A 12,896-nucleotide genomic window follows, 5' to 3' on the forward strand; every position below is an offset into this window, starting at 1 on the left:
AAAAGATTTTTTAAATAAAGCAATGGAAGAAAATAACCGTCTATTTAAGTGACCACTTTTTTTGTTAACTTGCTACATGGCAAGTAGTTATTTTCAGGTCAATTAAAAGAGTTATATATTTTAATAAAGCTATATATTTAATTTATAAAAAGTTATATATTTATATATATTAAGAGTTCTGTATTTTAATTTTTTTTTAAAGGAAAAGATAGTTTGTTTGGGAGTGCTTATGAGTTAGACTCTTTTAGCTAATACCCTTCTTTGTGTTACGTTTTGCTTCTTGTGTGGCCATACATGGATTTTTCATGGTTTTTTCATCATGGAAGGTATTACAAACTTTTAAAATCATTTTCGAATTAATACATTTAAGCTTCAAAAAATATTTAATGTTTAATAGTATTTTCCTTTATAATTTCAGCTCTTCAAGAAAATTTTCAGAAACTTCTCGGAATCCGATACAATTTTGAGAAGGCAACTGCAAATAGAAGTTGCACACTCAGATGGAAAGTTAGGAGTTCGATCCTAACAGCAAATAAAGTGTGCATATGCTAGGTGCACTTTAAATCTACTGGGGTGGAAAGTCCTCTTCTTGATTTTATTTTATAACCGCCGTTGAACAGCCAACCCAATTTTGGGTTTACGACTACTAATGTTCTACTCCATAGCCTCGTAATTTGTAAGCCAATCCAAAAGACAAGGGAACTCCTGGATTGGGAGAAATTCGCTTTCGTGGAGGACTTTTTGATGAAACTAAGCCGCATTTGCGTTACATGGAGAGGAAAACAACGAAAGCCTCCCACGGTTAGCCTGACAGCAAGGGGACTCTAACCCATGATCCATTTACCACTGAGGATATTTTGTGCACTGTGGTCAGTGCATGCCGGGTGTGAAATTCAAATCAGTAGCTAATTTATTAATCCCAGTAACTTAGTTCCATCTTCTTTTTTTTTAAAGTCCCGTTTAAGATATTTACACGTAACTCCTCGTTTGTTTTTACTAGGTTCGTAATGCATAATCTCATAACAGCGAAATACAAGCAATTCCATTGAACAAAAATTTTATTTTCAAAAATTTTACTGATGGTACTCAAATTTTGATTTTTAATATTAAAGGCAACTTTTAAGAGATAGTGTAAAAAAATTTATGTTTTTTTTTGTCTCATTCCTGAATGCAATTAAATGTTTGTGCAAATTTAACTTTGATAAAACACAATATTAACTACTTTTTTTCGATTTTGAAATTTAGATGATATGTAAACTTTTTGGCTAAAATTGTTGGTATAATACATAGTACCCTTAACTGATTATCAAACTGTTATAAGTTTCTGATGTGAAAACGTAAAAACTATTTTTACATTAAGAGAAGTATTAGCAAGTTGTGTTATATGAAAAGCTTTCCTGGTTTCACTTGCTGAAAATATTTCTACGGGTGCCTTTGGGTTTTGTTAAGTAAAATTTCAGATTCTAAACCGATTAAGTTACGTAAGTATTTCTCCATTGAATTTCAGGGGAAAAAGAAGTGAATAATTTAAATATTTTTAAATTATTTTCTTTGTCGTCTTAATTATTACATGGATCTAAATGACATATAGTTTAATTTTAAAGAAAAAAAACAAAAATTTTTTAAAGTAAAAATTTCTATTCAATTCAAATGTAAAATAAACAAGATTTATAAATCATCTGAAAACTATAATTTATCAAAATAATAATAATAATAGAGTTAGTACACCAAATACAGACAGTCCCACAAAATTATAATAATAGAGATAGTACACCAAATAGAGATACAAAAATGTTGGGAAAAAACTTATCAATAAAAATCAAGAAGGAAGAGATGGGGTAAAAATAAAGTAGGGCTTATCAGTCGGGGTGAACACTCATCCCTGTTAAATAAATAGTTTGTGGGACACATTTTTCCCTGCAAGATTTAAATAGATAAATATATGACGTATGTTCTTAGGATGCTATTGGCGTATGTTCGATCCCCACACTGGACAAAATAGAAAATCATAATTAAGAAATATTTTATACCCAGTAAATGATGAAATCAAATAAATATAAGATTAATAATCAATTTATGACTCATGTCTAATAATATAAAATAATTCTATACAAACTTTTTATTTAAAAGAATAAAACAGTTTTTTTTTAAATTGATTTGTTTAATTTTAAAAATATAACTAATTGCAAAATTAATTAATATAAATTTTTATACACTCATTATTAATAATTATTTTGTTTCATAATCATTCAAAAATTATACAGACAAAAATTATAAAATAATATACATTATTAAAAATATATTAATTAAATATTTGTGAAATCAATTACCTTTATTTATAATAAACCCTGGCCTTTTTTAATATATTATGCTTTCCTTCTTAAATCATTTATTAATTCATATGATANTGTTTCAAAATCATTCAAAAATTATGCAGACTAAGAAAATTCTCTATTAATAAACATTTAATGTTATAAAATAATATACATTATTAAAAATATATTAATTAAATATTTGTGAAATCAATTACTTTTATTTATAATAAACCCTGGCCTTTTTTAATATATTATGTTTTCCTTCTTAAATCATTTATTAATTTATATGATGTACAACTCAACCCCAATATTAAATTATCTTTTTAATGCCATACTAAATAATATTTTTTAAATGATGTATAAAATTGCATACCTTAACATTTAAAGTTCTTCTACCATTTTCGAAGAAAATAATAAAAATAATTAATAATTACTGAAAGTTATATTTTTAGTGGAGTTTTTTTTTTCTTTATTACTTGACATCATTTAAGGAATAACATTTAAGTATTTTATGGAATTAAAATAAAACAAATGACCAAAAAATGAAGAGAATCTCATAAAATCAGCAAAAATGAAATTTATCTTATCTTATTACAGCAGTGCGTGTTAAATCAGAAAGTATTACCATTTTGGAAAAGCTATTAGAGTAAAGAAAGATTAACAAAGTGTTACGTACCATTTTCTCCCTCTTGGCATATAAAAATGAGATCAGTTTCGTTTTGTTTCTTCCAGGCCATTAAATGAACAGGAATAGAATCGCAACCTTTTATCTGTATATTTCTCATAGAAAGAATTCTAATTTGTGATTTGGACGTAGCAACAGCTATCTCATCAAGTCCATCTTTATTACAATCGGGTAGAACAGTTAAAGAAAAATTGCTAAGATTCAGTTTTCTTTCCCATATTTTTCTGCCTAAAAGTTAAAATATATTTATGTCATGTTTTATTAACGTGTTATTGAACAAGTTTATCAATGAGCGATAAATCAATGCATCGGAAATTATCGATTCTATGTAATCATAGCCGATCCGATGTTTGGATTTTATTTTATTTTATAACCGTCGTTGAACAGCCGACCCAATTTTCATGGGTTTACGACTACTTACGTTCAACTCCGTAGCCTTGTAATTTTGAACCAATCCAGAAGACAAGGAAACTCCTGGATCAGTACCCCCAGAGGTATTGATTTGTTGTGGGAACATGGAGGACTTTGAGACTCGACAGATGTAATGTGCATCAGTCACCATTTACTACACGGGGAGTCTTCGGCCGGCGAGGATCGAACCCACGACCTCTTGGATATGGGCCCAGCGCCCTACCGATCAGGCTATCCCGGCCCCGTTGTTTGGATTGGCAATTTCTCGAAGCATCGCTAATTGTGATTTACTGAGATGAGTACAATATTTCCGGATGTATCGTTGACGTTGATGTCTACACGCCCGATGTTCCCGATAGTACATGCATGTCTGCAAGCTCGCGCGAAGAGCATTCTCCTCTGTAAGTGAGAAGTGATAGCTATAGCGATGATCGTTATCTTTTATTTTATTTTACATCGTAACTGATCGTTTTGTTGGCATGATGGATACGAATGTGATTGAGAATCGAAGTGTAGTTGAATCCCTTAGTTATGGAAGGGTTTTCTTTTAATTGTGTGTGTGCAAATCCTGTTGATCAATCTAGCCGTTTAAAGTATTTTAACCACTATTTTGCAGACATCCACGTCTTTAAATATTGAGAAATAATTATAAAAAAATGCAACGTTTATTTAAAAAAAATGCATCTCACGATGTATCGAAATATCGCGATGTTAGCGCGATGATACATCGCAATGCCAAAATCTTAACATCACCCAGTCCAAGTACTGAGACACAAAAATTAAAATAAAATTTTATTTCGGCGGAGGAAGGGCAAAACTTGGTGGAAAACCTTGGAAAGGGTTATTCATATCTTTCTGGACAGACTTGTCTCAAAAAATTATCTCATTAAAAATTATTTCATATTTGGATAAACAAATTTAATAATTTTGCGCAATAAATCATTGATTCGCTTTAGACGTTTTCGAGATATAGCAAAATACGCGACAACAACAACAAAAAAAAATTAAATTAACAATTAAGGTTTAAACGTTCGACTGCTCTCTTCCTAAATTATTGCGATCCTATTTTCTAGATTGCTGCCGCCCTAATTTGTGGATAAAGAGGCTGAATCCGTAGGGGGGGGGGTGAAGCATTTTTTAGGGATAAAATACAGGTTAATTCAAAATGAATATAGCGAGCAGCGATGGCTCAGAGGATAGAGCGTTCGCCTTCCAATGAGGTGAACCGGGTTTAAATCCCAGTCGATACGAATTCCACATCCGGCTTGCATGGACCACAGTACTGACGTGAAATAGCCTCAGTGGTAGACGGATGATGGGTTTGAGTCCCCCTGTCTTCAGGCTAACCGTGGGAGGTTCTCGTGGCCTCTCCATGTAACGCATCTGCGGGTTAGTTCCATCAAAATGTCCTCCACGAAGGCAAATTTCTCCCATTACTCGATACGAAAGTTCCCTTGTCCTCTGGAGTGGATTCAAAATTACAATTCTACGGAGTTGAACATTTGTAGTCGTAAACTCTTAAAATTTGGATCAGCAGTTCAACGACGATTATAAAAAAATGAATATAGCGATTACAAACGGCTGCAACTATTTAATGAAAAGAAATTTATCTATAAAATTTAGACAAATGCAGAAGAAACTTTGTATACATGCATCATAAATTTTGTGTGTGCGGCGAATTGTTCCGCCGAAACACCGCTACTTTTCCCGTTTATTCAAATATCCTGATTGGAGGATTGTAACGCTGTGATACAAAATTTCACAAATGAACTTCTTTACGTAAAAAAACTCCATCTACATTCTATGTTAATCTTATCAAGAAATTATTTTTCATTAAATAGTTGCATTACTGTTTTCTTTAGTTAATTAGCATATTTAAGGATAGACTCCATTAAAATTGAGTCTTAAGTACAATCCAATCATTAGACTAAACAATATTCATGGTTTGCAAAGTAAGTATAAGCATTAACTATATTTACATCGATAATTATTTTCTCTACTAATAAAACAGTTCGATCAAGTGCCACAAAGGGATTGTTTAATCTCTCGTTTTTAATTGCCTTACCAAATTATTTAAATTAAAAGTTAGTTTTCATTGGTTTGTGACACCCGAGAATACACTATCTGACGTATCTGGACACCCAGTGGACATTGATTTAAATATGCTTGACCACCATCAACTCTCTTAAGTATTTCTAATTAATTAAATAATTGAATGAGTTTATAATTACTGAGCACAATGGGGCTTTCAAACTGATTAAGTCTGATGGGCATTGAAAGATGTTTAAACAACTGGCTTTTCAATAGTTTGACGAAATAATTTATACTTTATGAGTTTTTTATTTGTTATACTCTTATGTTTTTTAATTTAATTATTTTAATTAGCTTTTTGGTTTTGAAAATTATTTTATTATTCGACAACTGGTTATCATCTAATTATTTTTTTTAAATTATGCATGTAAGGGTTTTAAATTATAAGTTTTCATTTTAAGTTAGGACCACACGTTTAAAAATGCTTTATTTTATGTGCATTGATTTTTTGGGGGTGTGGTGAATTCCCCATTCGTAAATTGTGATGAACTTTTCCGTTCGCAAACTGAACTTTCCCAGTTCAAAAAATGAACGAAGAGACTCAGGCCAAAGCGTGCCCAAAATGTCTGCATAAGAACTTTATTATCCTTCACGTACACGGTAATCTACTCGGGCAGTGGAAGCTCGGTGTAGGCTAGGGTAGGACGTCGTATGTCTATGCTTGTAACTTATTTCATCTCCTTTAATTAAATGTTATTATTTGTTTATAATTCTCGTCTAAGTCAATCTCTTAGCTAATATTAATCTTGTTCCTTTTTTAGGATTCTAATTATTTTTATTGGCATGTTACTTTTAACTGTTTTTTCTTTAGCATGATCCCAAATCAGTAACTTGCCAAAGGGGTAATAAAAAAGCATTATTGAATACCTTTATTTTATGTGTGTGAAGCTTTTTAGTTTGATCAATATGACATGCTATAGGGGCCCAAAAACACTTCCGGGGGCCGTTTTTAAGATGTTTACTTAAGATGTTCGCTACTAAGTACGAGGGTTGCTATTTATATTTCTGGCCTAATAATGAAAAAACAAACATGCAGGATCGAAATTGGTTTTATTGCTTTTCAAAATATTCTCCATGATGATCAATACACTTTTGCATGCGTTTGAACCAATTTTCAAAGCACTTTTTCCAGTCCGATTGAGGTAACTCCAAAACATGCGTTTTGAATGCATCAACCGCTTCTTCGGAGGTCGAAAATCGTTGTCCACGTAATTTATTTTTGATGTGAGAGAATAAGAAGAAGTCATTGGGTGCCAAATCAGGGCTGTACGGCGGATGACCCATCAGTTCGATCTTTCGCTCCGTCAGAAATGCCTTTGTTTGAATCGATGTGTGAGAGCTCGCATTGCATGATGAGGAATGATTCGCCTGTTCTTCTGCTTTTTTCGAATTTCTCTGATGACTTCTGGCAAACAAATGGTCGTGTACCATTCAGAATTGACCGTCCTGCGTTGCTCTAACGCCACTGTTGCCACTCGACCGTTAATGCCGAAGAAACAGGCATTTGTTTCGATCATTTGTTTCGATGTGCTTCTTCCTCGAACAACTTTTGTTGGTTTTGCCTCGTCTTGGAAGACCCATACAGTTGATTGCTGTTTTGTTTCCGGCTCATATGCATAGATCCATGATTCGTCACCTGTGTAGATGTTATACACAGCCTTTGATGTACCTTGAACGTATTTTTCCAACATTTCCTTGCACCAATCGACACGAGCCTTTTTTTGAGCGTTTGTCAGATTATGCGGGATCCAACGCGAACAAATTTTTTTTACGCTCAAATGTTCATGCAATATTTTATTGATGCTAGTCATACTAATGTCCAAAGACGCCTCTATCTCACAGTATGTCACATGACGATCTTGCTTTATCAGTTCACGCACAGCATCGATCTTTTCTGGCACAACAACGGATTTTGGACGACCTGCACGGGATTCGTCCTGGATCGAACATCGACCACGATTAAATTCGTTATACCAATTTTTTACAGTGCTGTAGGATGGCGCTTTATCGCTGAATAAAGAATTAAGTTCATCGAAGCACTCTTGTCTTGACAATCCACGTCGAAAGTTATGAAAAATAATGGCACGAAAATGTTCACGATTCAATTCCATTTTTTGAAAGAGAAGAACTTTTCAATTTACTGTCAACAACACAAATGAAGCTATAATGGTAAATCGTCTGCTGAATTTATGTTTAAAAATATCAAACTTTCGATTAAAATCGTCTGCGGTCGCCCGGCAACACTTACTGTTGCCAAGGCCAGAAATATAAATAGCAACCCTCGTAGAAATGAATGAATAAGTATTTTAGGGAATTGACTTTAAATAACTAATATTTATAGATTTTCATAACATTCAGTTTTATCGAATATTAATACGTATTTCTTTTTTTCTTCACCCTTTTCTCGTTTAATTTTACTTCGATAAAGTTCACTTCTTTTGTTCCCCAAACAACACCAAATTTTACATTCTCAGGCGGAAAACAATAAAATAATTTTCAAAGCTCGAGACACTGGGAAATCAAAACAAATCCATCTAGTGCAATTTGTCTATGTAAAGTCATTCATCTGGAATAAAAACTGTGGTTATTTCAAGTTATTTGAGCTTGTTTCCATAGACAAATTATACTCTCATTTAAGGTACTATAAATAGGCGTCAAAAGGACATGGTTCAAGTGAGGAATCATAACAAACCGGATACTTTTGAACAGATGATAATAATGAGACTTACCATCCGAGGGATCAAATAGATACATGGTTCCAATATTGTCCATAAGAAGACATGATTCTTTATCTGGATAAGCAAATTTTCCACATTCTAAAAATTCTGAAGAGGATGTTAAATTATTTTCCCAAACAATATCGCCTGTTAATTCATTTAAACTTTTTACACCGAATCCTTCTTCTTTGGAAAAAGTAAAAAGCACATTCTTCGGTACTAACAAGTTTGAAGTAATTTCTGAAAATAAATAAATATAATATACTATACAATTTAAGATACTATAATAGTCAAAATTGAAGAGAAAAAGTATAAAATACGTAGTTAATACTTTGAAATATAATCGGATACCTGTCTGTATTTACAATTGATTTATTTAAATTAATTATTTAAAGTTTATTTATTTATTAAGTTCAATGTTCATACAGCTTATTATTTTTCTCATCTATATGTTTAAAAAATATTTCATTCATAGACAGATTTTTCTCTCCTTCTTTATATGTATACTAGTTTAATACTCGAACCCACACACTAGTTTTGTACTCCAACCTGCAAATTTCTAAATTCATCCAAAATATTCTATTTCCCATCTATGCACATCCTCCTTGTTTTTCAAGATTACGGTAGATACTGGTCGTCTGATCTATTGTTGGTTTCTTCTTGAGGGATAAGGTTGTTTGTGGTAATTTACCGCCAACCGCAGAAACTGCTTCCGCACTGACTGATGATATATATGGCATGCTCCTCTGACGAAGCTGCCATATATATCAGCGCCCCCACTTTATTTTCTTTTTTCTCTTTATTCTTTTGTTTCTTAGAATACCATTTCTTGTTACAAACTTTTTGGCTCCTCCTGGTGTGGTCATCCTTCGACTTCTCTTATGAGTTAAATAATATATATATATNAATAAAAGAATTAAAACTCTTTCGGCTTCATAAAATGTCTTTGTTAAAGAGTAAGAGTAGAGATATTCTATTTTGGGAATTCAAGGCTGAAAACATACCATTGAATAATAATTCGACTTATATTTGAAAGGAAGAGTTATTTTTAGAATCTTGTCCCTCTTTCACTTCCATATTAGGAAGCAGTAAAGGATTTGCCATAATGCGTAGAGTTACAAAGGTATGTACGACTGGAACCTAATTACACCAATCTCAGTAGTATTTAATGCGGGACCGAAGGTTTTCGCTTGTCTCTTGCTGAATAACGTATTCCAATAAACATCCGCCGGAACCATCCGGAGTTTTGTCCACACCCCTTCCCGTGTGGAGTGGAGATGTGAACTGTTGTAACCACCAGCATAACTTTAAATAAAGCTTTTCATGACATATTCTTGGTTTGAAAATTTTGAAACTCATGCTGATTTATTTAAATTGTCTGATATGCAAAAATTTTTATTTGCTAAAAGATGTTTGAAGGGTAATGCAGGAGAAGAATTCGTAGAATTTTACAATTCGTAGTACAATTCGTACTACGTAGTACGTACAATTCGTAGAATTTTAAATAAACATAAAATTAAATTTGCTACAAACTACTTTGATGATATCATTATATTTTCTAATTCTTACGATGAACATTTAAGCCATCTTAAAAAGATTTTTGATATTTGTAAACAAGAAAACTTGAAATTAAAGCTTTCAAAATGCTCATTTTTGCAAAAACAAATAGAATTTTTAGGTAACGAAATAAATAACGGAATTGTATCACCCGATAACCATAATATTGAAGTGATTAAAAAATTATTGCCCCCTAAAAATGCAAAATCATTGCAAAGATTTCTCGGATCAATAAATGTTTACAATAAATTTATTGATAGTTACGCAAGTATTCGACATCCTTTAAATAACTTGTTAAAGAAAGATGTAAAATGGGTGTGGTCAGAAAAATGTCAACAATCTTTTGAACTTTTAAAAAATGCTATTATTTGTAAACCAATTTTGAAATTTTTTAATCCTAATCATGAATGTCATCTTTTTGTTGATGCATCGTTAGTTGAATTTGGTGCTGTGTTAAAACAGACGGATGAATGTGGTGTATTGCATCCTGTAGCTTTTCATTCTCGTTCCTTAAGAGACCATGAGAAAAGCTATGCAATTACAGAACTTGAATGTCTTGCTATTGTAGATTCTTTAAAGAAATTCCATCATTATCTTTTTGGCCAAAAATTCACCATACATACTGACCATGCTGCTTTAGTTTGGCTAAAAAATGTTAAAAATTTAAAAGGTAGATTATTTAGATGGTCATTATTGTTAAGTATGTATGAATATGATATTAGATACACAAAAGGTTCTACTAATTTTGATGCAGATTGGCTTTCGAGAGATGTAACACATTCACTTGTCAAAATTGATGGTAAAAATAATAATGTTCATGTTTCACATTTGTTAAAATTGAATGAAATAATCGTTAATTTTGTTGATGTCAATAATGTTTTATGTGTACGTAAGAAAAGTTTTACTAAAATAGTTGTTCCATTTTCGTTAAGATTAAAACTTCCGCAAAGTGCTCATGATAAATTTAATCATCCAGGAGCGCAAAAGATGATTAACTTAATAACCCCTGTTTATTATTGGAACAACATCACTTCAGATATAACAAAATTTTGTAAACATTGTCATACGTGCCAACTAAATAAAAAACCGCGACAAAAAAAGATTTGGATCATTACAATCCTTACCCCCTGTTGATCAGTCTTTTGACTTGCTAGCAATAGATAGTGTTGGTGGATTGAATTACTATAATTCAGCAAAAAAATATTTAACTTTAATTATTGACCACCTCACAAGATACATTTTGGCTTTTGCATCAAAATCCATTAGCTCAGAACCCTATACAAATTTTTTACATCAAATTTTTCAAAATCAAGTTCCTAAATCCTTGTTGAGTGATAAAAACGCTGCCTTTACTTCTTCTCATTTTAAAAAGTTTTTGAAACATAATAAAATCCAACAATTATTGACAACTGCACATCATCCGCAGTCTAATGGCAAGGTAGAACGCCTTGGTCAAACAATAATTACTATTTTAAAATGCAAAATCAATGAAAAACCTACTAAAACTCCCTGGCCTACTTTGTTAAAAGATATAGTTAATACTTATAACTTAACTCCCCATTCTGTAACAAAATTTCCACCTGCATACCTCATGCATGGTAGACTCCCCTATGAAAATCCCTTAAATGAAGGAATCTATCCACCTGTTGAGGAAGCTAAAAAAATAGCAATTCAAAGAACTAAAGAATATCATGAAAGAAATAAAATCTATTATGATGCTAGATTTTTAGATATAGATTTTAAAACTGATGAATTAGTTATGTTTGAAGAATTTACTTATCCTTATACGAGGAAGTTGTTACCTCCTTTTAGTGGACCGTAAAAAATTCCAGAAACTAATTACAAAATAAATAAAAAGAATAATTTGAGTAAACAAAATTTTGAAATAGTACATGTATCAAAGCTTAGGAAATATCACAACCGACAAATGCTGAAATTAAATCATGAATAGAGTCCAAAAGAAAATAATTTTTTTTTTACTTTCTTCAAAGGAAGAAATAAACCCTATATTTTTGAGAGATCCGAATCACGTGTGAAGATGTTTACCTCAGCATCATTTAGATGTGAGGGCGATGAAAGTTGAACTTTTTTTTCCCTCAAAGGGAGAAAAATATTATAAACTATTTATGTATATGTCCAAACTGGATCTCTCAATTTCCCTCTGCTTCATGAAATTCTGTTTTCCTCCATTTTAACGGAGAATACAGATTTTCATCAAGTAAATAACCCCTTTTAAAAACACAGAATCCTAAATTCTGAATAAATGACACTTGTTGCCCAGTTCGTTTGCATAAAAATTTTGTATATTTTTGTGTGAAAATGTTTTTTGAAAATTTTAGTAGAATAGTTATATAAACATGTTTCATTTTTCTTTCTGTTTAGTTGCCTAAACAGATAAATTGCATTATCATGTTTTTATGTTTGTCATTGTAAGTAATTGATGTTTGTCTTTACATAAAATTGAAAAAATGTTATTTGTAATAGGGAAAATGAACAGTCGTACCAACCTAAACTTTAAAAATTTAAAGTATTCTAAATTTATTTTTCGGCTTACCAAAATTTTTTTTTGGGGGGATGTAATACAAAAATTATAAATAGTTTTGTATTAATAAAAGAATTAAAACTCTTTCGGTTTCATAAAATGTCTTTGTTAAAGAGTAAGCGTAGAGATATTCTATTTTGGGAATTCAAGGTTGAAAACATACCATTGAATTATGATTAAATTTATATTTCAAAGGAAGAGTTATTTTTAGAATCCTGTCCCTCTTTCACTTCCATGTTAGGAAGCAGTATTTGATTTGCCATAATGCGTAGAGTTACAAAGGTATGTACGACTGGAACCTAATTACACCGATCTCTGTAGTATTTAATGCGGGACCGAAGGTTTTCGCATGTCTCTTGCTGAATAACGTATTCCAATAAACATTCGCCGTAACCATCCGGAGTCTTGTTCACACCCCCTCCCGTGTGGAGTGGAGATGTGAACCGTTATAACCACCAGCATAACTTTAAATAAAGCTTTTTATGACATATTATGGCTTTTGACTGCATTTTTAAAGATGAATACACCAATGATAACAGGGATGTAGCACTGTTAATATAAGTATATATATATATATA

At 31.6% G+C, this 12,896-nt stretch overlaps 1 protein-coding gene across 2 annotated transcripts in view; it reads right to left on the minus strand.

Annotated features, from left to right (window-relative positions):
- Positions 1–12,896, minus strand: part of LOC107452999 (uncharacterized) — a 99,637-nt gene that overhangs the window by 53,905 nt on the left and 32,836 nt on the right. For both annotated transcript variants that reach the window (XM_016069652.3, XM_016069653.4), the window contains exons 2-3: positions 8,232–8,459; positions 2,992–3,228 (exon numbers count right to left, since the gene is read on the minus strand). In XM_016069652.3, the coding sequence (XP_015925138.1) occupies positions 2,992–3,228; positions 8,232–8,459 (465 nt within the window). The remainder of the gene's footprint in view (positions 1–2,991; positions 3,229–8,231; positions 8,460–12,896) is intronic.

This window comes from Parasteatoda tepidariorum, chromosome X1, assembly GCF_043381705.1.
Source record: "Parasteatoda tepidariorum isolate YZ-2023 chromosome X1, CAS_Ptep_4.0, whole genome shotgun sequence".
NCBI lineage: Eukaryota > Metazoa > Arthropoda > Arachnida > Araneae > Theridiidae > Parasteatoda > Parasteatoda tepidariorum.